Genomic DNA, 26,322 nt, shown 5'->3' with positions numbered 1-26,322 from the left:
GCCACCTGGTGGACAGAATAAATTTTAAATTGAAAACCAGTCGTCTTAATTTAAATGACATATATTGCATTCATTTAGGACTATCAAAAACAATGTCTTTAAATGCTTTTTATAATGTCGCTAGTACAAAAAAAATTAATCTTGAACTTTACACATCAAATATTATTCATGTTTCTGGCAATTTTAATTTAATTTGTTTAACACGAATGTAGACTGCCCTACACATCACTTTCCAAATCAATCGTGACACAGAAAACGATGTAAGGTTTCGCTTCATGCTTTGAATAGGAAAAAGTGGCGCCATCTGGCGGACAATCGCAAACCAGCAGCCCAAATTGAAATCTTACCATCAAAGGACAAAGAGCGAGTGAGAAATTGCATTGTAAATTGGTTTTCAATGAGATATGAGGAGCTTCACATTTGTAGCTTTTCTATTTAAGGTTAAATTTGATCTGTTTACATTCAACACAACGAGCTAACTAACTAAAAACTGAACAATAAATGCCAGGTGTTACAATCATTTACATAATTTTACATTTAATGAGTGGGGCAAGTTCAACCCCCCCCCCCCCCCCCCACCTACTTAATTGGAAAAGACGCAGCGTCGGGTTTGTGGCTGAGCAACTCTTTTTGGTGCGATAATAGATTGACACACGTCTATTCACCTGGCACCAACAAACAAATACAAAACAATTATCAGCGTTTCATTGGAGGCACTCAACACATTTGAATAGAGAAAGAGAAAAAAAAAAGCTCACACAATTACGATGCACTTTGCAGTTAAAAGCTAGCGAGCTATTGTGTTGTTAATTAACTGCGAGCCTATTGTCGGCCATGAAAAGCCTTTTTCCAGGAAGTCTCAACTTGAGAAAACTTTGACGCGCCGTGGCGAAAGGGGCCGGCGCTGCTCCGTTACGCGGCTACGGAGACGACGGTCTCGCTAATTACTCGATGGGCCGCCGTTTGGCCGCCGTTTGGCCAGCATGCATCATTTAGCGCGCACCTCCACGCCAGCGGCGGGCCGTGTTTAACAGCGGCCTTGTGATTAATGGCGCTCCGGGAAGGCGATGGGAATACATCAGCGTCGTTATTGCGTCAGCAGTTTCATCAGAAACAGCTTGTTACGTTGCAGCTGCTGTGTCTGCCTTGTCCACCTGGGGGCAGCAAAAGACATACATACTGTCCATTGAGGCGTTATTAAGAATCGCAATAGATTTCCAGCAAGTCTTGCCTGCATGAGGCAGCCAATCATATTGCAGCATGGCGTGTCCTGTCGATGACTCAAATGGGATTTAAAATTATTATTCATTGAGGTCTCGCAAGCTTCCCTCAGCTCATCAGCATGGCACTAATATTAGATGTTCTATGCAGAGGATAAACAATAAGTTAGATTGTCTGGCTGTATGTGGTGCGGACTTCTCGTTCGGCGTAGTGCATATCATCAACACTACGCTTGTGTTGCTTTACAAGTCGACTACATGCCCGCTAATTACAAGTATTGGCATATTTGCCAAATGTTTTGTAGAAAAATTAAAAATGCAAGCACAGAGTTGTCCAATGCCATTCTCAGTTAAAATAGAATTTGTGTGTTTAAAACCACACAACCTCGCCTTTAGTCCACTTAGCCTAATGCTAACAAACAATGCAAAAAGTCATAGACAGGCTAAAAAAAATAGCATCTCAGTGGCAGTGTTATACTTTAAGCAACACAAACACATATATACAGATAATATTCCAAGTATATCTTCTTTATCCTCTGTGAAACACAACTAAAACTACTGCAGATTACTGAGTCATTTACAGTAGTTGTGAAACTCTTCTTTGTTTGACAATATTATCAGTAGGTGCTACTGTTTTGGTTAGCAGCAGAGTTTAAATGCCCCAAAGTTAAGTCACATCTGTGGAACGGCAGCTTTTTTCTAAGTAGGTAAAAAAAAACACACACACTTTTATTTGTCTCAAATGGAAATGGGGCCACGGGACCCCTACCGTGTGAGGAAATGTCAGTTTGAGAAGAGCGCTTGGCATCGTTTAAAGCATCCTGCTTGTTAAAAATATACTTGAGTAAATATTTTTAGCAGGAATAATACACGCGAGGCGCAAAGTGGGGCTTGCTGATCTCCCGCCGAGCGCTCTCATCACAAAGCAAAGAACGTGTAACCCAGATGTTTTTTCACCCCCCCCCCCCCTCTTTTTCTCCCCATTGTGCTGCGTCTCCGCTGCGATTATTCCGAACCCACACGGCTGAAGAAACAAATCAGTTTGAGTGATGGCGGCGGCTGCGGCGGCGGACGAGACTTACCTGCCAGAAGTCGGCCACGGTGGAGGGAAGCGGGCCCTGCGAGGCGATGTAAGTGGGGTTGCGGGGGTCGTGGTCCATCTGGGAGGGAGAGAAGGCAGAGTCACGAAGTGCTTGGGCGCGCGGGTGGGACGTCGGTTTAAATCCTCCATCTGGACGGGGACTGTCAAGTCCTCCCTTTACGTTCGCCGAGGCGTTCGGCTTCTCCTTCCTGTCCGCCGATGGGATTTATATTTGAACGCCTGCTTTGTCGGCCGAGCTCGAAAATAATTGTTGTACGGAAAGTCTCAAAGACCTTGAAGTGCTCACGCGGTGCTGACAACTCATTTTTAGGGGATGTTGCTAAAGGCAAGATCATTTGTATTTATCATCATGTTATTTGTAAAAGTATTTTTCCCCCAACACTTGTTCATTAGCTTTTGCTTCTTCCATCTCTTCGACTGCGCATGTTCAATTCTCCAGCGAGGGATCAATAAAGTCTTATCTCCGTAAAAGCAGCTGTACCTAATGTTGTGTCCATACAGCGTCAAATGAAAGAAATCTCGCCTTTCCAATGAAGTACATTTCCTTGAACATCACACGCATGCAAGAAGGAGATCACTGGAACACTGTTGTACTTCAGCAAAACAGTTTTTTTTTCATGCTTCCTGGTTAAGATTCCTCACATGGTTTTTGCTAGAGGAGGAATTGGGAGAGAGAAAAAAAAAAAACCTCCCCCTGTCGAAATGAAAGGCGAGCGCCGGCGTTTCGTTTCGCCAATCTCAAGGACACAGACGCGCTGCCGCCGCCGCCGCTTGAATACTAAAACGCAAACATGAAAGAGCGGTCCTGCGTTTGGGCCGTCCTCCTCTCCGCCGTTGTTACGAGGCGATTATGGCGGCGCGGGCGGAGGATGTCGTTCTCTTTTGGTTTGGACGTAAAGCGGCTGACACAAAATGTCTTCTGCGTGTTTGCCACTTTAGCCTCGCGCCTTGAGTTTATATCACAAAGACGCCTCACATGCGAAATACTTGACGCAGGCTCATTGATGCTCTGCTATGCTAGCCACCCAAAACGGTTGTTCCTGACTACTTGGGTATTGTTCTTTATTGTTCCAGAGTGTCCAAGTATTGTTCCTGACTACTATGGAATTGTTCCTGGCTTTTAGAGAGTGGTAATTGACTAACAGAATATTGTTCCTGATTGCTTGGATATTGTTCGGGACTATTTGAGTATTGTTCCTGAAACCTGGGTATCGTTTTTTTTCTCTTCCCAAACCTATACTGTGCCCCTCATAGTAGCATAGTATGAGGCCAGCCCCCCCCCCCCCCCCTCCATATGATTTTTTTTTTAAGCTAAGAAAATGGGGGCACCATTTGTCAACCCGTCAGGCTTCCCATTTTGTCCCCAATATCGCTCATGACTACCAAAGTACACTCTAAAAACATTTCGGTCAAAAATGGACCGATCCTCGACTTGGGTCAATTTGACCCAACTTGAAGAAGAAGAAATGGGTCTTTTAGTGTAAAACAACTCATAAACATTGGTCAGATCCTTGACTTGGGTCAAAAAATTGGGTCATTTCATATAAAACAACCCAGAAAGTTGGATCAGTCCATTTTTATATCCATAATTGGGTTACTTTTGACCCAACTGTTTTTAGAGTGTATATTTCAGGACGATTCAAGTATTGCTGCTGGCTACCCAAGTATTCTTCCAGACAACATGGGTATTGTTGCAGGTTATTTGAATATTGTTGGGGGCTACCAGAGTATTGTTCCACTACCTTGGGTAAAGTCCATAACTTTGTGACGTTTGACAAGAAGGTGCACTGAGCAAAAACTGTAGATCGCTACGTTAGCTCATTAGCTTCTATGAACTCCCCGAGAAAGAAAAGAGCCCGATTAATTTTTGGTCGGACGCCGCTGCCTCGGAGCTAATGAAGAGGAAGAAGCCACATTGACAGACATAATTATAAGTTTTGCTAGACACAGCCGGGGGTCCCTATTGTGGTGTAATTACCCTCCTTTCATCCGCCCACCCCTCCTGCGTCCTGCCACTTTCCTCGCCCACTCGCCAACCCCTCGCTCGTTTAACCCCCGAAATGTTATTGGTTGTTGCGCGCAAACCTTGAAAAAGCGACGTGTGAATATGCCATCAGAGAAAATGGAGCATGTGAGAGCGCGGATTGTTTGTTTGAGAGATGTATTAAGCTTTTAGTGCGGCTCCCTCGTCTATCTGCTCGGAAAATTCTGGCTACTGTATTTGAAATGCATAGTTTCCTGTTGATGGAGTCCCTTTGCAGTAGCCTCCGGGGAAATCACAACTGACGTGGTGGTGGGAGAAAAAAAAAGCCCTCTCCCGCATACTTTTGGATATATCTGTAGATGTATTTGCTTGGAACAAAAGATGTGTATCTTTTGTTAGTTTTATATAGATTTATTTTTTTTAATCTCAAAGCACTGATGGATCCACTCGGATCCGAGCTTGGCAAAAAAAAAAGAAGATCAAAATGCTTAAATCGATGACAAACCAAACACAGAGTGACTGAACAATACTCACGATTGGACTGGCATTGATGTAATCGGAGCCGCTGTGGTTATTCTCCGCTTTCAAGGTGATCCTGGAATGATCATCTGTAACAAAGATGCATAATTCATTCGCGTATTTTCCCTCGCTGCCGTCCCGCGTGAAAAAAAAAAACTACGCGAATACCGCGTGGCTCGCTGGCAAAAATGAAACCCAGAGAGGCTGCGTGGGGGAGAAGAGCGCTTTCATCACGCACAAGTCCGGAATCTCTCCACCTCCAATAAGAGAAGGTCCCTCATGTCCTTTATATCTCCATGAAAATCTCGTGCTTGTGAACGCACACTCAGTGTTCCTGTTTAACACGTCGCCTTGAGTGACAGCCAAGCTTCTAATCTCAGACGTTCAAGTGTTATACGCAGTCAAGAGTGGGTGTTTTTGTCTTGATTGATTGACGGTTACTCAAAAAACACGCCAACTGCCACTTGGCGTCAACTAAATTCCCCCAATGGAGCATGGCAATGTGTGTGTGACGTGAACATTTGGGAACACGCCGCAGTCAGAGAAAATAGCCATCCTTGGCTACTGCTCAGGTAGGGAATCGGATGAATAAATTATTAGTGCAGAGTTAAGATTTTATTTTCACTTTGGCTGTTACAGGAGGTTTGCTTCTGGACCAGGTAATCAGAGTCTTTAAACTACATAGGTCTTGTTCCTGCCTATATGGGTCATGTTCCAGACTACGAGTATTGTTCCTGACTATAAGAGTGCTGTTACTGACGAGCCAAATATTGTTTCTGTCTCATGGGAAGTATTGTTTTTGCTACCCTGGGTATTGTTCCTGACTACCTTGGTATCATCGCCGACTACCCAGGAACATGGTTCTTGACCACCAGATTATTGTTCCTGACTACTACTGAAAACCTGAGTATTGTGTCTGACGATTGTTCCAAATACCTGAGCATTGTTCCTGACTATTTGGATAATGATCCAGACTACCTGATTATTGTTCCTGACTACGTTGGTTTCTGAATACCAGAGTATTGTTTCTGACGATTGTTCCTGTCTACATGGGCATTGTTCCTGACTATTTGAATAATGTTCCAGACGATCTGATTATTGTTCCTGATTACCCAAGTATTGTTCCGTACTACCTGGATTCCGAATAACCTGAGTTTTATTACTGACTACCCAAGCATTGTTCCTGATTATCTGAGTATTGTTCCGGACTATCGGAGTATTGTTCCAGATATCTTGGTTGTTGTTTAGGATTAACGGAAAATTTTAACTGATAAACTGGTAACCCGCCTTGGTAGCTTTAACGCATCAGTATGGGCAGTTTGTACTCCTTGTCGGATCCAAAAATTTGACCCAAGGTGCTGGATCAAGTCATCAACCCAGCACTGTGTCGGTCCTATTTGGACCCAGCGCTGGGTTAGCTATTTCATCACATGTCCAGCAGTTTTAAGAGTGTAATGCTCCTGACTAGCCCAGTATTGTGTCTGCCTATTTGGCTGTCATTGCTGGCCATCTCCAGTCGTTTTCTTGACTTGCAGAATGTTTCTGTGTTACCGACTACCTGGCTATCATTACCGAGTACTGCTACAGACATCGTTGATTCCTGACTACCAAAGAATGGTTTCAGACTTCCTTAGCATTGTTCCTGATTCCTTGAACCTGAAGACATTCTTCTTGAAAGGTGTAAACGAACACACGTTTTGTAAATGAGAGCCGCTGTCTCCTACTTACATGCTAGCACGGCGTCTGAGCGGTTCTTCCTGGTGCTCTGCTCGCTCTGGGCCACGCTGCAGGTGCCGGGCTCTGCTTGGTACGAGCAGAGGGCCTCCCATTCGCGCTCCAGACGGTTCTTGTTCTTCAAGTGGTCCTCCATGTACGACTGAGGGAAAACAAGATTTCCATTTCACACCACGAGACTGAAAGGTGGCCAGACTGGCGTTCGGTAGCAGGTGGGGGGAAGCTAATGGTTTTTGTTTTTTTTTAGTTTGGAGGGTGAACGGAGACACAATTAAGACTCCTGAGAGGTTTGTCAGCCGTGGAAAAACTTGAGGGGTGTCGCCCTTTCCTGCTTGCACTACCACTGATAAGATTGTCTGCGTTTAAGCCGTTGCTCGCAGAGGACAAAATTGAATTCGCTCGAGAGACAAAGATGGCAAAAGAGAAGGGGGGGTTGCTGTGTGTGTATTCTCCCGAACCAGGGCAAGTCTTAGGACGCTTAGAGGATGTAGCTGAGGCTTTTTTTCTTCTTCTTTTTTTTTTTTAAAGCAGGCGCCATATTCCCCCCCATTTCTGTTCAGTATCATGGCTTCCCTCCCGATGGGGGTTAAATGGTTTAGTCCGCTATTGTGCGGGACGGAAGATTACAGACTCATAAACTGATGTCAGGGATCAGCTGGCTAATACAATGAAAGTGATACCCACACGCGCGCCGGGTTGATCCCATATTAAAGGCGGCGTAGGTAGGCTGAGCGGCTTCATTGTTACAGTCTGCGCTGTCTGTCAAACGCTAAAAGCACATCTTTGCCGAAAAACACAAATGCCACATGGATGATAATCGCAAATAGGCCTGTCCAGCACACAATGGGTAATTACCCTTTGATGGCTAATGAATTCACGACTCCAACAGGATATTAGGCGAGTCCTTAAGACGCTTACAAATGGAACTAATGATGGGAATCAAAGTTTATTGTTAGATATGCAAGCTGAAGTGCCACTGAGGTCCTGAAATCAAGCGCTCATGATTAATGCAGGGACGTAATGAGACAGCACAGTGTGTTCCACCGCCACCTTTTAATGGCAGTCTCCTAAGGTTATGGCTCAATTTTGTTCTTTGTTTTGGGATACAATTCCACTTTCGGCCACGAGATGCTGGCAAATGATCGTGTTTAATACTGTGTACATTTTGAAAGAAGAGAAAACAGGAAGTATTTCAAGATCAGCCTCATTTCTGCTGACAAGATTAGAAAGAGATTACTGGATGTCTCAATCCTATACATCCTGCGTTTTACGCCTACAGAAAGCAATGGCTGTAGCTTCAATTTGTAATATACACACTTTTAAAACAGTTGGGACAAAAGTAACCCAACTATGGATCAAAAATGGACCGATCCACTTTATGGGTTGTTTTATATAAAATTACCCAAAAGGATTGGTCCATTTTTTACCCATAGTTGGGTTATTTTTGACCCAACTGTTTTTAGAGTGCATATTTGGGCATAATTACTGTGAGATGAAAACAAGACTTTAGACTATGTAATATTTTTACTGTAGTTGCATATTGTTCCTTCCTAGTTAGTATTTGTTCCTGACTATCTACGTCTTTCACCAATCTGAGTATTCTTTCTGACTACCTGACTCGTAAAGAATTTGAGTCCTTATTCCATCACTGCCTGTCACCTGTCATGTTGTATCCTCCCTCCAGCATCACATCCGCTCCCAAGTGCATCACATTCCATTCAAACGACATCCTGAATTGATTGCCTTCTACATTCATATTTTTGCCTTTAACAGCACGCAGCCAGCGGCGCCCTTATCAAGGCGGCGAGCTCCCGGCGAGAGGCGGCGGACCGTGGCTTATTCCGCAGACAGGCTCGCGAAGGTTTAACGAATGTGGGAAGGATTACGTGTGCCAATCAGAGACTTGGGATGGGGGAGGCCCGGGTGTCAAGGAAACAATGTCTAATCCCATAAGCAGTCTGCTCAGCGGCCGAGGCTGCCGGGTGAAATCGGGATGAAGGCGGACGACAAACAACAGGTAACACATTACTGTCAAATTAAAATGAACAGCAGCCCACAACAGTCTGTAAAGGGAAAGGTGGGGATGGGGGGGGTGGGTGGGGGTTTATGATGTGATAAACCAGACGTGGGAAAAGTGCAGCTTGCGTTGTGCACTATATTTGTTGCATGAATTCCGCTGTTTCCCTCCTATAATTGGTTAATGGTGCCATTGAGTTGACATTTACACGCCTTTTTTTTTTTTCATTTTCATTTAATGTTCATTGTGTGTTGATTTGCTCCAGTTTTTTTGTTACTTGCTAAGAGACAAACTTCTGGCTGTTAGAAAACTACAGTACTTTATTTTCATTCAAACTTAAGTCTTAGCTCATCTTTGCCCACCCCCGTGATATATTTGATATTAAAATTGTAACTGTATGACCGCTGTCTTAATTAATCCCTACAATGAAATTAAACAGCTCAGAGGTATGAGAATATGGCAGCCAAGCCGAGGGCGGTATTATGAATGGTTGCATGCATGGTTCCCACAGGCTAGCCTAAGCATTTACAAGCAAGGACAGAGAAGTCTTTTTGCATGCAGCCTGTGAGGCGCTGTCCATGGTCCTGTACTGAGCACGAAGGGTCCTGCTGCATTACATTCCAGACCCACCCGGTGAAAATCCACAGTAAAGAGAGAGACGACCCCCCCCCCCCCACACACACACACACACACACATTTAAACAACGTTTTAAACACATTGTAAACATAGCATGTAATTGCAAGAATAAAATTTGATGTGAAAAAGAAAGTGAAACAAATAAGCAAATGAGAACACTCGCAATTAAAAAAATCCAACTCCTGACATCACTTACTAGGCCACGCCCCTAAACAGCATACTTTCAAAATATACTACAGTACTTAAAATGTAGAAACCATTATTTCTTATTTTTTATACAATACAGAAAAATTGGTGTGGTTACAGTTAAAAAAAAGAAAAACATGCAATTTTTTTTTTTCTGCTAAGGCCAAAGCCATGTCTAATATAAAAAATTTGCTTTGGTGCCATCTGGTGGCTCTATCTGGTGTCAAGCAACTATGTTGAATTGAGGAGAAGAGCTTCATTTAGACAAGCCGTAGCCTTGTCTAATAGTAAAATCAGTGCCTTGCCACCATTTTGTGGCATCTACAGGCAATTACAAACCTTTTTGGGTGAGTGTCAATTAAATGCAGATTTTTGCTACATCGTGGAATGAATTAAACCTGCCATACATCAAGGGGAGGAGTTCAAAGTATGAAGTGGGAACCATTTTGGCTATTGGGTGCAGGACTGTATGCAAAACAGCAAAGTGTCAAAGCAGCTTCGACTAAACAAGGAGCTGCTGACTCAGCACACAGAAGCTTCCAATTACACTTTGGAAGTTACACAAGACTTCTTTTTTCTTTTTTTTTTTGCAGTGTGAGTGTGAGCTTTGGAACGCTGCGTATTCATCACCCTTCTCCACACGCCGCGCCGCTCCAAATAGCGAGCGAGCCACGGCGAGATGAGATGAGAGGGGCAAATATAGGCCCGAGATGAGCGATAAGAAGGCAATCACACACATGGTTTGACGAGAGATGATGGCGGAATGTTAAGAAGAGACCCTCGTGAGCTCCCCTTGCCCAAACTCATAGATCCCTCAACCATTCTTCTTTAAAAAAAACAATGACATTTTTCAGCACATTTAGGTCCCAGTGCGGAATCCAATTTCAAATTTGGACTTTTGAACTAAAGCACAGATCACTTACGACGCTACATTTGCCGCTAGGGAGAAGCTAAGGCTAATAATAATAACATCCCGCCTCCTAGAAATGATTCACAGGGCCTTTTTGTTGTTAGCGCCGCGCTATTGTCGCTGCGTTCAAAGGGGGGCTCGGCACAAACAAGCCTTGACGAGTGTAAGAAAAAGCCATCTATTAGCAGTGGTACAAGGCATTACTCACATTCCCTCTCATTCATTACAGCCTCCCCCTGTATAATAGGCAGACGTGGCGTGTGATGAATGCGCCGGCCATTAATGGAAACACTGCCAGGCATCTATCCGTCTCTTTATCAAGCTTGTCTCAAATGAATGACGTGCTGCAAAATTAAAACAATCCATTGTGTGCACGTGTGGAAGAAAAGGCTTTTTTTTTCCCACACAAAAAAGAGGCAATTATAACTAACACCCAATGACAGTCACATGAGGGAAAATGATAGTTCAGGGGGGGAAAAAAAAGAAAAAGGTCGGGCTTATTTTGCTGCAGCAGTGAGTGGGTAAATGACAATGGCCAGATAAAGAGACAAAATCACACAGCGGAGCACTAAAAGTGCGGACAAAAAATAAGTAGTAGAGATGAAATTTTTAAAAAAAAATTAAAAATAAAACATCAACTCTTAGGATTTGGGCCAGTTACGAGAAAAAAAAAAGGTTGACAGGATTCAGACTTTAAAGTGAGAAATTGTGACGTAGAGCTATGAATTGTGTGTGTGTGTGTTTGGGGGCAGAAAGTCAGAATTCTGAGAATTTAAAGTCAAAATTCTGTGATTAAAGTCAGAATGCTGAGTATAAAGACAGAATCCTGCCAACCTTTTTTTTTCTATTCACTGGCCCCTAATCCTCTTCCATACTTAATTTGAAATGTCTTATAGGCATATCTGTTTTAAAATTTTAACAAAAAGTTCAGGGACCTCCCAGAGTCATAAGCATATCTTAAGAATGTAAATATAAAATATCGAAAATTAAAATTTTGTTTTAATTTCAAACAAAAACAAAAAGTGCAACATTTCCAGGGTCAGAGGCCTCTCTTCTGAATTTTGATGAAAATTTGAGTCGTTCCCCGAAGCTAACACGGTTTCAAATTGATCTCTCATCTGATTTTCAAAAACGTCCGATGCCATCATAAATGCTGAATGTCGGCGCGCGACCTTCCTTTTGTACTTTCTACCATCAACAAGCTAACATTAGCTCCTCCCCCAAATACAGATAATGTCTTACTTCCTTGACGATGACTTTCGACTTCAACGTTTATTAGCACAAAATTAGCAATTGAAGACCGCTTCCAACGTCTCCACGAGATAATGCAAATTCTCCAAACAAACCGCCAATGATTTACAAAATAAACAATTTCACATACCATTTTCTGAAATGCCGCACATATTGCACATACCAGAAACCGCCACCGATATACACCGTAATGTAACAACCCGAATTGCTAACAACATTGGCAGCACTATTTTAGACACAAAACTAGTTGAGAATGAAGTAGCACACGCCCACAAGATCTCACTGCTCACCAGTATCATGTGACCCGTGGAGATGTCCATGTTGGACGGCACGGGCTCCTCGCACCAGGAGGAGGTGCTGCTGCGCGTGGACGGGCTGCCGGCCCCGGGGCCGTCGCTGAACTGGGACGACACGCTGTTGAGGCGCGAGTGGCGCAGCGTCTCCGGACGCTCCACGCGCTCCGACGCCCGGATGGCCATACGCTGGCGACACAGCTCCTACAAAGGGAAATTGGAAAAACGTCATGTACGGAGACATTCACATCCGCATAGACTGTATTGATCCCGTGCATACACCAACAATGCTGCTGCCATTCTGCTCGGTCTCATCGTTTGATGTGTTATGCAAATGATTTGTGCCGCTGCTGTCCGCTTTGCTGCCGTAAAACTGGAATTGCCTCATTGCAGGACTAATAAAGGCCTTTTATGTCATTTTCTATCCGTTAGAAGCATGGCGCTGATTGTGAGATTGTTAAAAAAACAAAAAAAAACAATATTCCACAGCACACACTCGTCAAACAAATCAGACATTTAAATGATGGATTAAGGAACCTTTCCCCAAAACAAAGCAGCGGCGCACATCCATCATTCAAATAACCAGCCGGGACTGGGATGCATTCATGCATTATATTCTGATGGATATCTTCTGTTTGCCAATAAAAAAGTGCTTCACCCTACTTTTAGATCAAGATTACAACTTTTCAAGTGACTCAGCTTTTTTAGGATTGCACCACCGTGCATTCAAAATATGAAGACGGACCGCTGTCTACTGATTAAAAAGATACAAAAAATAATGTTTTTGTTTCGCAATACATGATTATATGCGCATATACGTCACAGCCATGATTCCCATCAACATATTGTTTGATTTTTCTTTATATCCATCCATTCATTATCCAAATTAGACACGTGGTCGTTTGAACTTTTGGGGATTATTTGTAGTTCACGGAACACAATCATGATCTGAGGTGGCCAGGTCTTAACGTCGACAAATGAAATGTCACCACATTGAGGGATAATGAGGTCAAGAACGTGTGGCGGACATTTCACATGGAGTGAAAGACAAAAAGTATCAAGTGTGGTCAAAAATTATAAAGTGGGATGATTTCATGCACGCACACCATTTAAATGAATACAGATTATTATTTTTTTATTCTAATAGTTTTTGTTACACCCCTAATATCGACACCTTCAAATAATCAACTAAGTCATTTTTTCACATTTTTCAGGAAACACAAAAAAAATTAAGCATTTAGGCAAAAAGAAAAAAAGACTTGGGCAATTATTTTAAGAGGGTGACGATATAGTACAGGGTGACACAAAAAACATGTCATTTAAGAAACAATCTTGGAATTGTTTAATTGTAAATGGCACGTTTTAAGGTTTCAATTACTATGAATAATCTATTTTTTGGGGATTGTTAAAAAGTTCCCGTTTTTTTGGTGTCACCCTGTATTTATTGATACTTTGAAGTCCCTCCATATTGCTGACAATTCTTGCTGCCTTTTCTATACATTCAAATCTGCATTATTCATGTGAAATTGCCGCTACACCTTCTTTGCTGTATACACGTGCAGTACAGTTTGTTGATCTGCATACAGTTGCTTTATACAATACTCACACTACTTTTGTTTCCATTCACTATTGATTATTCAAGTCTATTTTCCAAGTACTTTCTGCTTAGTCGTATTCCAAATAAATATGAACACATATTTTTTTTTGATTCTTTGATATGATTATTCCTTGTGTACCTTTACTCTCCACTGCCGTTAAAAAACTTCATTTCCCCACGGCGCGAGTAATAAAGGCTTCCTCGATCCTATTCTATGTCTGACACTATGTCTCATTTCTTATCTGTTCAAGTCAGCGCAATCTTTAAAAACCATCGTGTAACGTTTGGGCCAGGCACTTCCTTTAGAATTCATTTCCATGCTCAATAACAGCCGAAGCCTCCGAAAAGGCATTGTGGAAGGCGGCACGCGCTATCCGCTGATCTATCAACGTGATATTTCCCCGAGGGCTGCAGGGCCTGCTTAGGCCTGCTCCTGGATACCAACCCCCCCCCCCCCCCCCCCCAAACACCGTCAAGACTTTAATGATTAGAGTCATGAAGCGGCGCCCCGAGCCTTGGCCTTGGGGCAACATCCAAGTCCACCTCATAATTCATTCGACTTCTCCGCCACCGAGCGGGAAGCTGAGCCCCGGCCTGGATGCAGAGGGGAGATACCGACGGGTTTTTTACGACCCGGGCCTCTTTTCAAAGTGAGAATAACAACAAGAGGAAACATTAAGAACGCACGCTCTTGCACTAGGGATGGACATTTTGGACGCATACGCGAATCACCAACATTCAGAGTCCGGTTAGCTTAATGCTAACAAACAATGCAAAACGCCGTTGACTTGCTGATAGTTAGCAACAGGTGTGGCGCAGTCATTTTAACTATTTGAACGCACAGTCAATCGACACATGTAGAATGATAATATAGCAATACTCACAGGCATATATTCTTTATCCCTTGTGAAGAATGAACTAGTATTACTACTATATGGCAGGTTTTCTGAGGAAGTACCATGTACATTATACCCATATACAACATGTCTCTAGTACGCTGCCCCCAGGTGGCCAAGGTGCGTACAACAGAAAGAGCGGAACAACGTCAATTGAATTGGTCAAAACTGTTGAACTCTCACTGACTGCATACGTTCATTTATACAACATTGCACTGCTTACATGCAAAAATAAATACATAAAATAAATAAATAATAATGATAATAATACAAAAATATATATATAAATTTGAAAGTAAATAAATAAATAATAACGATGATAATAATAATAATAATAATAATAATTCTACGTGACCTTCCTGAATGTTTTTCCTTCGTCGGCCTAAGACGGGTAAACCTGATTAAATATTGAAAATGTTAACAAGTCACACAAGCTAAATGTGTTCTGAGTGCCACAGCGTGCACAGCTGAGCCCCAACGTGGTGAATCAATATTTCTCCTGGCCAGCCAAGCCCATGGGGAGGAGGAGGAATAGGTCACAGTGGCGACAAACGCATCTTGACAATACAGTTCAGCATTCGCACCACCGCTTAATGCTGAAGGTCTTTTTGATGGGATTTTACAATATATTTACTAAGATGCCTTCCACGCTTCTTCAAAGCATGTGGGATGGTACAACTATAAACTGTGTTGTGTTGTTGTTGTTGTTTTTTTACACAGTCTCTCTATATGAAGACAAATCGGTGCTCTTTATGCTGGAGGTAATTCTCCGCTCCAGCAATTTAGATTCAGCTCTGAATGTGTGAAGTTTAAATTATTTAAGGCCGTGATTCTCATTCCCAACCTAAGCACAGCTCAGTTGTATTTAACTTAGACCAGTTTGACCAGCTTGTTTGGCTTTATATGTTTACTTAGGTCCCATTAAAAAAAAAAAAAACTTTACATGCAATGCAATTGAATTGAATCACTATTTAAGCACAGTTTCCATATTTAAGTGCAGTTTTTGATGAACCCTTAGGCCTACTAGTTACTGTATTATAATTCTGGTCATGATGGTGGAACTTTTTTTTATATGATTCCAAGTGTCTCAATCATAAAAAAAAGTATAATAGGTTGCTGTAAAAAAATTCTTGAGGAAGTATTGTACAGTTTAACCAGCTTTTAATTCTCAACTGTGCCATGAGAAAAAAAGTGAATAGAATAGAATATCACATGTAAATGTGTAAATACAATTAAAAAGGTCATCAAATTCATTAACGTGTACGTGTGTGCATCCAATGGCAGACGACAGCTCGAGCACGCCGGCTCCCTATTGGCTAACGGCGAGCGTAAGAGGTGGCGTCTCCAAACCTGATAGGTTGCCGTGGCATCGCTGCCGGTGTCAGTGCCAAAGCCGGAGAGTTTCTCTTTCATGCGCAGGTGAGAGCGCTGGCGAACGCAGAAGAAGGTGGTTGAGACCACCAGCACCACCAGGATGAAGAGCACGCACAGCACCGACAGAATCACCAGCTGGCCCGACTCCACCCGGGTCTCCTTCACCACCGGGATGTGGCTCAGGCTGCCCCTCTGTGGACATGCGAGAAGGGGGGAGAGCGACAGTCAAAACGCATCAAATCTCCAGCTTGTGGACTTTTCAAAAGTCCCAAAATAATCATACAATTTTATGACAAATTATTTTATCAATATATTTTTTTTATGCCTCTGGTCATATTATTTTAAATATATATATTTTTAATTCATTTTAATTATAAAAATATTCAATATATATATATTTTTTTTTGGTATTGTAATTTTGCTGTTTTAACATTGTTAAACATTTACCTGCTACAGTTATGGGCAACCTACTTCTTGAAGGTCAATATTTAGCCAAACAAAAGCACTGCATGCAATTTGAAAAACAAACAAATCCTCGGAGGTTCTGCTATAAAAGCCCTCAATCGTTTAACCCAGACATGCTTATAACATGCCATTATCAGTTTTCATACTTAAAGGCTTCTCTTTTGGAACAAAAAATGCGATCCGGCTTGTCCAGCTCAGTCCGCGCACCCCCTTGCTCATTAGCCAGCTCATAATGTGCATTCAGACTAGCCCTCGTACCCCAGCCCCCCTCGTCCACGATGGCCTCCCACTACAGACATTCACAATCCCATTTAGAGCTGGCAAGGCCAGGCCAGGCACTGTGCAGCTGCATAGAGGTCGGCAGCCTAAAAGCTTGCGAGCTTAATTAGCTCCTGGCTGGATTAGGCTGCGAAGTAAGTGCACGGCCAATGGACAGCGAGGACTGTGGTACGGATTAAAAACAATATAACAAAAAAAAAAAATAAGTAAAGTTCTGATCCAAAGAGAAAGAAATTGTCGGCATACAAGTTTGTTAAGCCAGGGATTTTGTTTTTCTATATTTCTGTAATTAACAGTGGAAAACGAGATTGCAAAGAGCAGACAGAACGCAGCGTACGTACAAGGTCTTATGACTAACACGCCAGCTGCTGTCACACTACACGCAAACAAGTTGCCTCGTGATTCCAAACATACAATTGTTGAGTGATTTCAAAAAAGAAAAGAAAAAAAAGAGAAATAGCATAGAGCAGAAACCAGAATGCAGTCTACAAGGTCTTCTGACTAACATGGCAGATGCTTCCATTAGTATACTACACAAGCTTCCCCATGATCACAAACATACAACTGTACGTAAAAAAAAAGCAAAAATAAATTGTATAGAGCAGATGAACTGAATGCAGCGTGGAACGCGGCAGTTCCCGTCACATGTGCACAGCACTTCCAGTAACACTAAAATGAGATGCCACGTGATTACAAACATACAATCGTTCAGTGACTTAAAAGTGGAGAAATTTCATAGAGCAGACACACAAGGTCTGACGAGTACCACAGCAGCTCCAGTAACACTAAAATGAGCTGCCACGTGATCACAAACATACAATTGTTCCATTCCACGAAAAAGTAGAAATTGCATTGAGCAAAAAATGAGCCACATTGTGATCACAAACATACCAAAAAAAAAGGAGAAATTTCATAGAACAGACACACGAGGTCTGGCACACTAAAATAAAACGTGACGTGACGGCAAACATAAAATTGTTCCATTCCTCAAAAAAGCATAAATTGCATTGAGCAGAAACGCAAGGTCACATACGAGCTGCAACATGATCACAAACATACAATTGTTTACAGGTACTAGGAAGATGCTCATTAAAAAAAAAAAAACACTGAGCCACATGCTGCTTCACCAGGCCTACACTAGTGAATCTTTGATATGGCGTTTTAGTTCAATTTGACAGAACATGATGCCTTTGTTGGCATTAAACCACCTGGTTTTGATGTTTATTTGGTGTATGATGGTGAGGGCGGGGCAGGTGGTCAAAACGTTTCAGAAAAACACGGCATAAAGGCTCGACGTGCATGCTGATAATTGGTCCACCCGTGGCTTTTTGCTTTGGTGATAAATTCCCAATGCTCCTAATTTTAACAGCATAACTACAAGCACTAATTGAGGGGATTATTAATCATACATGAAATGTTATAGATGTTCTTTACCGCATTACATTTGGACACAGGACACAAAATGTCTGCAAAATCACCGCATCTGAACCCATTAAAAAAAAAAAATCAGTAACAAATACGCATTAGGAGACTCCTAATAGTGAAAGATGTGGTGAGTCGACAACTCGTCAGAGCATTCTGGGGGGAAAAAAAACCCCCAAGATGCTTCTAGCTTGACCTTGCCAGTTTTAAGGGGTTGTTTTTTCGATAGTGGGCCAGACCGCCGCTGATTGCTGGTCGTTTCAATCAAGGATCGGCGCTTTGAAGGGGATCGGACTGAGGGGGGAGAAATGGCGCCCATCCAAATGGCGACATTTCCATTGAGAGGCTTTATTCTGAGAAGCCATTATAATCCTCTCTAACATCACAAATAAATGAAGAAAACAAAAGTCACCATGTCGAGAGGGGGGGAAAAAAAAAAGAGATTTAACCCTACTTCACTCTGACAGCAAGAATGAAATTAAAACATAAAAAAAAAAAAAAAAGACCAAGACCGAGCCTCATTTTCTTTTCTTTTACTACAAGCAAGTGAAATGTGAGTATATTAAAGATTGAACGGCAAATTAGATTTTGGAGCACATTAAACCAATCCATCAGAGCCAAGAAATTGTGGTGCGCATGCACCTCCCGGAGGTGCGTAGAATTCAAAAAGTGGAGAGATATTCTGGTGCAAAGATCTCGGCACAAAATAAAAAAATGTAGTTCATCATGATAGCCAGTTTTATTGTTTATTTACATGAGGGGGTGCGCAAACGCAGTCTGCATGATGGAGGGGGTGCGTGGCTTTAGATTTTGGGAAAGATCCTTTTTTTATTATTTTTTTTATTATTTTTTATTTTTTAGAAGGGGTTGGTTCGTGGTCTAATATCTTGGAAGGACTCCATTAGACTGAATGCTTAGGTCTTCCAAATACATTTTTGTTGAGGGGGTGTGTCAACCTCATCTTGATGTTGAAGGGGGTGCGTGGTTTAAAATTTGGGGAAAGATTTCCAAATGATTATTTTCTTTTTGGCTTGCTGGTTCGTGGCTTAGAATGTTAAAAGGGCTCCATTAGACTGAATGTTTATGTTACCATTTTTTTGGGAGGGGGTGTGCCAACTTGATTTTCAAGGGGGTGCGTGGCTAAAGACTGAATTTAGATTTTCTAAATGATTTGGGGGATGTAGATTATGTGTTAAAATTAAATAAGGATGAATATTTAAATGTTCCAAATGATTTTGGTTGTTTAGTTGGAGTTTTTTTTCTTTAGGCGGTGCGCATCTTAAATTTTATGGCAAAGACTTTCATTATTTATTTATTTTCGAGCCGTTGGTTGATTAATAACTTAATATTTGAGAACGATCGCATTAGACTGAACGTTATCATCTTCTCTTTTTTTGGAGGGGGTGCGCCAAATGGATGTCCAAGGGGATGCATGGGCTGAAAAGCTTCAAAAGTTAAGCAACAACTGAACATTTACGTCTTCCAATGAAGCTTGTGTAAAAGCCCAATCAAATACATAAAAGCGCATCTTCCACTGCCGTTTACAGCCCGACCGTGCTACATTTGTCAAATGAGAGAAAAAGACCCGAGTCAGATGGATGATGGATTTTTTTCTTTTTTTGGGTGAGGGGGTGCTTTGGATTATTCAAATGAAGGGAGAAGAAAGGTCAGGCTGTGGTGCGTTGACTCACGGCAAAATGTATTTTCAGCGCAAAAATTCTTTGTGATAGTATCACATGCAGTAATTAAATACTAGGATAGTCTCCTACTTTTCAAAACTCAAAATTTGTACAGTTTGAATTAATTTCATGGAAATGATGTTCACTGCAACTTAAGTCCTCGCTAGGCAGTTTTGTTATCATAGAAAATTAATGGTTGCATCTACACACCCATTTGTATGAAAAAAAGGTGGGGGGGTGTCGAAGGGATGATCACCGAGAATCGCACCAAAATCATCACCAACACAAGTTTTCAGTGTTCCTCCCCAAAATTTCAACATGCAGAAAACATCAGGGGGAAAGATCATAATAATTACCGGAATCCATGTCGCCGGGCAGGATAGACGGCATCGTCTTGTATTCCAGAGGCGCTTACTACACACTGATGCCGGTCGCAGCTCCGAGGCGCGTTTATGCGTCCCCGGGCCGCCCACTCCCTAACCCCCACCGACACCCAAAAAAAAAAAAGTTCCCCAGTGAGGGTCTCAACAAAGGAGCGAAAAAAAAAAAGGGGGGTGCATTAGAAAAAGGAGAGAAGAATGCGGGATATGCCCGCCTGATTTTCCGAGCCGCGGAAGAATGTGCAGAAGCCCCTGAAGAGCGAGTCCATTCAGCACCGCCGCCGTCCTGGTGAAAAGAGACGGGGAGGTGCTGAGCTCCCTCTTCTCTCGCCTCTATCTTCCTTTTTTTTCTTTTTTCTTTTTTTTTTTTTAGTTAAGGCTGAGCCCCTCCTTATATTCAGCCCCCCTCCATCGGTCGCACATGTCATATCCAGGGGTTGCCATGGCGACGCCTCCACATGTTGTCGACGGTGAATGTCGGAGGAGCGATGCCTGGCTAATAGGCTTGCGGGCCGAAGTGGGAGGATGAGGGGGTGTCGATTGGGGAGGGAGGGGGGTGGGGGAGTGAATGGACGCAAGGTCTCGTCGCTCATTTGTTGAGCGACCGGGGGTCTCTGTGTTTGCTGTGCTGTTTTCTCAGGCTTTTCCTTTGCTTTTTTTTAATTTTTTTTCTGAAGAGGAGCTTGCATGATTCCTCAAAAGTGGCGCCTTTTTCTCCCATTTTTTTTTTTGCATTCAAATCCAGAGGTGTGAAAAGTACCCACACTCGCTACTTCAGTAGAAGTATAGATAATCCTGTTCCTATGATAAGTAAAAAAAAGTACAGACTGAAATGTATCTAAGTACAAAAGAAAGAAAATATAATATATAAATGTCCCATGTAGCTGTTTAAGTGCTAGCTAAAGGTTCTCATAGCTTTGCTAACATTGTGAATATGCTAACGAAAAATGCTAAGTGAGCTAATTTGCTTACTAGTATTTCTCTTTTCAGATTTGTACCTTTTGTTTTTTAGGCTGACAAGACGCAACACATTCGCGACATTGTGAACTGGCTAACGAAATAATGCTAAATTAGCTACTTTAGTTACTTGTGACTCTTCAGATCTTTGGCTGACATATAATACATAACAAATTTGCCACAAATCATTCTTAGCCAACATGTAAAAATTCCCTCATATAAGGCCACAACAGCATTAGAAGGTAACACATTAGCCAACTTAAAATAGCTTTTCCGTTGCTAGTAAGAACTTACTGTAATAGCCCAGCAAGTGGTCAGGCGTAGTCACTAGTGCACTTATTGAACAAACGTAAAACACACATAGCCTAAGCACATATGCACAAGCTGCTGATGGCACGCTAATGCTAACGTTCACAACTAGCTAACACATTCACTGACGTCAATGATACTACAGTAAAACGCGTTTAATATGTAAAATCAATTTTGATGTGATTACACATTTGGCTAAATGGCATAAGACTCAATTAGCGAAAGACTATCACACGTTCTGACTTACCGTATGTATGAAATCGCGTTACGGTACATCATAGGAACAGAATTGCATTCTTGTGAACAACATCATCAAACTATTCTCTTAAATAAAACCATGGTTGGGTCAAATTAATTTGATTTCGCATTGATCGATTGGTAAATTGATTGCCAAATATCTGCCGATCTGATCCAGCCAATCAAATCTGCGTTAAGTCAAATAAATAGTACAGACATGTTTCCAAATGTAGGGAGTTAATGTAATAAGTCCCCACCATGCTTCACATCGAGGTTTGAGAGGCTACAGTAAAAATCCAATGTAACAACCCCAATGCAAATAGCGCCTAATTGTTCAAACGCCTCCAACATCTGCCTGCGTCTCGTAAAAGAAAAAGTGCACATTTCTGAGCTAAAATGCTATCCTAATTAGCAATCAGCGTGTTTAAAAGAATCTCCAATGGAGAGCAACAGCTGCACTTAGCAGAAAGCGAGAGAGCGAGAGGGAGTGAGAGAGAAAGAGAAAGAGAGAGAGCAGAGGATTATGGAGAGTACAGAGAAAGAAAAGGGGCGGTGAAGACAGGAGAACAGGGGTCCTGTCAAATGCAGATGACGAGTCTTTGGGGAGGGGTGGAGGAGGTGGCGCTTGGAGTTAGGGAGGGGGGGGGGGCTCTCCAGTTTATTTTTTCCATTCAAAGAGCACCCCCACCTCTCCTCTATTGTCCCTCTGTGTGACAGCTGGAGGTGGCAATGTGAAGAGGAGAACAAAAAAAGGAGGGAAAAAAACGAACTTGCTGACCAGCGAGCAGTGTCCAAAATATCGTTAAAAAGCAAACAAAAAACACACGCAACACCTTTGAAGAACATCGCAAACATTCGAGGATTCCCAAACAGAGCAATTGGGACAGAATGTTAGGAACGATCACAATGCCACAGGAAATAGTGTGAAATTATGAAAATGATAAATTTGATATTTGTTTATTGTAATTTTAACTCACTACGAAAGTAAAATTGGGTCTATTGGGTCAACTCTTGAAATTAAATACAATTCTGACATTTATTTTCGCGTCTTCACTCACATTCCTAAAAATATAACGATGTTAAGAGGTGGCAAATCCAGGTCCAGAAAGTAAAAACCCTGCCACGGTTTGGCTTTAGCCATTGATGCTAGCAAGCTAGCAGGTAAAAGAGCAACATGGGAGCTAGTTAGGGAGCTAGCTAGCTAGCACCTGGGGCTAAAGCCAAACTGTGGCAGGGTTTTTACTCTCTAGACCTGGATTTGCCACCTCTGGCGATGTTAGGACTTATTTCCCGTAATATTACTTTATTCTCATAAAAATGCCACTTTTTTTGTCATGACATTACCAATTATTTTTTTTATAGATAACTCTTAGCATTATCACATCTCTCTTAACCCCGCTAACATTTTTTTCAGTTTGTCTCAATCAAAGTCAGTTTTTTTTTTCAGTGGATTTTATTATTTTGGGCTATGAAATGCATAAAAACGTCTCCCCCTTCCTCTAATATCATTTTGTCACCCTCAGTAACAATCTCTGTCATGCCCTCATTTAACAGGAATTATTCAAAACTTGGTTTTCCCGCCTGCCATAGGGCACAAATGTGGTCCATAGCGGGCTTATCTGCAGCTGAAGAGAAGAATTTTGCAGAGATTGGCGACGGATACAAGAGCAGACGATTAGTGTGACTGACGTGGAGAGGCTTTTTCTGACTGCAAAGAATCCAAAGCTATCATTTTTGTCCTCTATTCTTTACACCCCCGGTCAACCACCTGCCAGCACAAGATGACAAGATTTTGCCTCCTCCCAGCACCACTGCGTCAGACAAATAAATGCCTCCCTCAAATAGACACCTTGGTTTTCCCATCAGGAAAAAAAAACATGTAGCAGCTATAATTACCTCCGCCTCTTTTGCGAACCAAAACAGCAGCAACCTATCTAAACTTACCACAGTGGAGCCTTGAGATACTAGCATCATTTCTTCCGTTTCTTTATGGTTTCACCAATAGAACAAAAGAAATGCTTCTGGTGGGCGTGGCTTAGCAAAGGGTCAATTAAAAGTTTGCCGCTTGTTTCCTGTCACAAACCGGGGGCGCAAATGGAAACATTTTCACACGTTCCGAGCGCGAGGCCCGTGCTGTCACAAGTCACGTCGCATCCCCCCGGCGGGCGCCAGCTCTAATGGCTATCACGCCGGCAGCGTTTGACGTGCATCGATACGTTCTGACAAAAACCCCGGCGAGAACATACTGAAACTCTCCCATGGTCAGCGGCTGTAAAAATATTGATATATTTATGGCGTCGCGCTTGCTTGATCCGGCAGTAAGTACTTCTTCAAGGTGTCGCGTGTTCCGACAGTCGCCGAGAATCCGGCGAGGCTTATCTGTCCGAGCACTCCTCGCCGCGCGCCGGTGTTTGCCTCCATGACACGTTTCATATTTCTAATAATGAAAAGAAGGGGGGAAAAAAACAGATGGAGAAGCAGGTGCACGTGTTCAAACAACAGCGGAGAGAGAAAAAAAAGCGAGGAAGGATGAATGTTAAGCAAATGTCAGGATCAAGTGCACTTCCTGGGATGGTGGCGGTGGCCACTGAGAAGGGATCAGGAGACAATAACAAGTTGGATTGTTTGCTTTCACCTTCGACTGTTTACAAGCACGCCACGGAGCATTAATGCGCAACCGTTCATGTTTTGCTTGAAAATATCAAGACAGTGGCCCACTGACTTATTTGTGTGTGTTTTTTTTTTTTTTTTTAACAATCCTCCTTTAGTGTATTTGGTGAACAATTCTTCAAAAAAGAGGCTTTAATGCTACTCAGTTGTTTTCAGGCTGCTAGCTTAACTCATTTAAAACCAAAAAACGCATAAATACGTTTTTTTAATACTTTGTTTTTCACTCCCAAAAAACGCTTTGATACAGCTGACATGAAGAGGTCGCTTAAAGCAATGGTAGTTATTACAAAAAAAAAGAGGCCAGCAGGTGGCAGCAAAGTATAAGAGATCAGCCAGGGCCACGTTGCAACAAACTCTTTTTGCCAGTGTTTTCAACAGGTTTGTGAATAATAATGAAACTTAGCTATTTTCTCATGCTAATTGCTGCAAAACGTAAACAGATACAAGTATACTTTTTATGAAAGAAGAGACTCTAATCTTTCTTTTGGTATGTTCCATGTTTTTATAGCAATAGAACACAATATTCTGTGGGCCTTGCAAAATCTGTCAAAATCCAGTAAAGAAGCAGGTTGCTTCAGTGAAAATGGCTAGGAGTGAATGCGTTAATGCTAACGCTAATTAGCATCTACTGTATGTTGGGGTGCTGTTACCCTTTAAGCAGCGGAGTGTACACAAACCGTATACAGTAATACATGTAAACAAACAATATAGCAAAACTTAGTCATATATTCTTTATCCCCTGCGAATAATTACTTATATTAGTGCCATACTGATGCGCTAAAAGGTTTAAAAAAAAAGAAGTAATTATTGTACGATATTAGAGCGGTGTCAATCATTCCCATCTTTCAAGCACATCTAAGAGATCCAAATGACACTATAATGGTGATTTCAACCCAAAATGGCGGCTTACTATGTCGTTTATCAAAAACACTGCTACACACTTTTTGATCGATTTTCTATAATCAGCAACGGCGTGCCCGTAGACAATTACGCCGTTTGGCTTCCTCGCAGCTAACAACTTAACACATAGGATGTTATTTTCCCCAAGCTATCTATCACATTCCGTTTTGAAGAGCGCATTGTTGCGCATGTGTGGGCTGCCTCCTTCAAACGTCGTCGGCGTGACAACCGTAGATGGGATTTACCTTGATGCGTGCCACTTTGAACCGCGTTGGCACGGGTACAAGACGTAGACGCGTTTGACTGGAGAAAACAGCAGACTGACACGCACACACATGCGAGCTTAGTGCAATTCAGCTAAATCGGGACCTTTTCTAGGTGTTTGATCAACAACTATTTGGAAACAAGCACACAAGCAAGATACATTCAGGGCATTCTTTTTTTTTTTTTTTGTGCTGATGATTGCATCTAATGGATGAGCGGTGTCATTTTTTTTTTTTTTGCATTTGATCTCGGTGTAAGTTACGCTTCAGCACCGGAAGGCACCGCCTAATGCGGCGATATTACATCAGTGCGATGCACATCGCAATAGTTTGGAATGTAAGCGGATAAGCAACGCGCTTGAAAATAGATTTCAAGCCCAGAAGGCGCGTTAATATCACTTTAGCAATACCAGCTGATGGATGTGGGGCTGGGAAAAAATAAAAATACATTTCTTTACCGCATTGTAGTTCAAAGCGAGATCCTCCATCACCTTCCCAAATGGAGCCTCGGCATTCATGACTTTTTTTTTTTTTTTTAATGAATAATTTATTGCAGCCAGTTTCAAAGAGCCCAGCTGAATCTCAAGTATTTTGGGTGGACCCCATGTCGGTTAAATCTGCAGGTACATGATGCTAATGCGGAACTGTAAACACTATTTGCTGACATTAGACTTTGGCTGTTTGTTAGCTGGTAGTGTAAAAATATTAGCACCTACCACAAGTCATGACAGGAGGCCAGAAAAACAATTTTAAAAAATTACCCAAGTCAAACATTTACTTGCTTTAGTTAGCTGGACTAAAACATTCACTATCACAGTTTTTAATGGTTACAAAACTATGCTAACATGGCACGATTACCATATCGTCTTCTTAATTAACGTTTAACCAACACGAAGCTTAATGTAGTTCATGTTTCACCAGCTACCACTTAGCTAAACTGTAGTATTAGCAATAGCTTAGCTGTAATTTCTCGAGTGACAGATGAAGATGGATGTCGTACTTATTGTGTCTTTCTGTGAGTTGCAAACCTAGCATGTTGAC

The 26,322-nt window shown here is 42.1% G+C and overlaps 1 protein-coding gene across 1 annotated transcript in view; it reads right to left on the bottom strand.

Moving 5' to 3' along the window:
• ptprn2 (protein tyrosine phosphatase receptor type N2) overlaps nucleotides 1-26,322 on the bottom strand; it is a 111,948-nt gene that overhangs the window by 11,804 nt on the left and 73,822 nt on the right. Inside the window, exons 12-16 of the mRNA XM_086065800.1 lie at nucleotides 15,697-15,912; nucleotides 11,851-12,057; nucleotides 6,554-6,701; nucleotides 4,841-4,914; nucleotides 2,303-2,380 (exon numbers count right to left, since the gene is read on the bottom strand). Of these exons, the coding sequence (XP_085921926.1) occupies nucleotides 2,303-2,380; nucleotides 4,841-4,914; nucleotides 6,554-6,701; nucleotides 11,851-12,057; nucleotides 15,697-15,912 (723 nt within the window). The remainder of the gene's footprint in view (nucleotides 1-2,302; nucleotides 2,381-4,840; nucleotides 4,915-6,553; nucleotides 6,702-11,850; nucleotides 12,058-15,696; nucleotides 15,913-26,322) is intronic.

Source organism: Leptonotus elevatus, chromosome 21 (assembly GCF_054856555.1).
Source record: "Leptonotus elevatus isolate MCC_2025b chromosome 21, RoL_Lele_1.0, whole genome shotgun sequence".
Classification (NCBI taxonomy): domain Eukaryota; kingdom Metazoa; phylum Chordata; class Actinopteri; order Syngnathiformes; family Syngnathidae; genus Leptonotus; species Leptonotus elevatus.
This window is presented reverse-complemented; position numbering and strand designations above follow the sequence as displayed.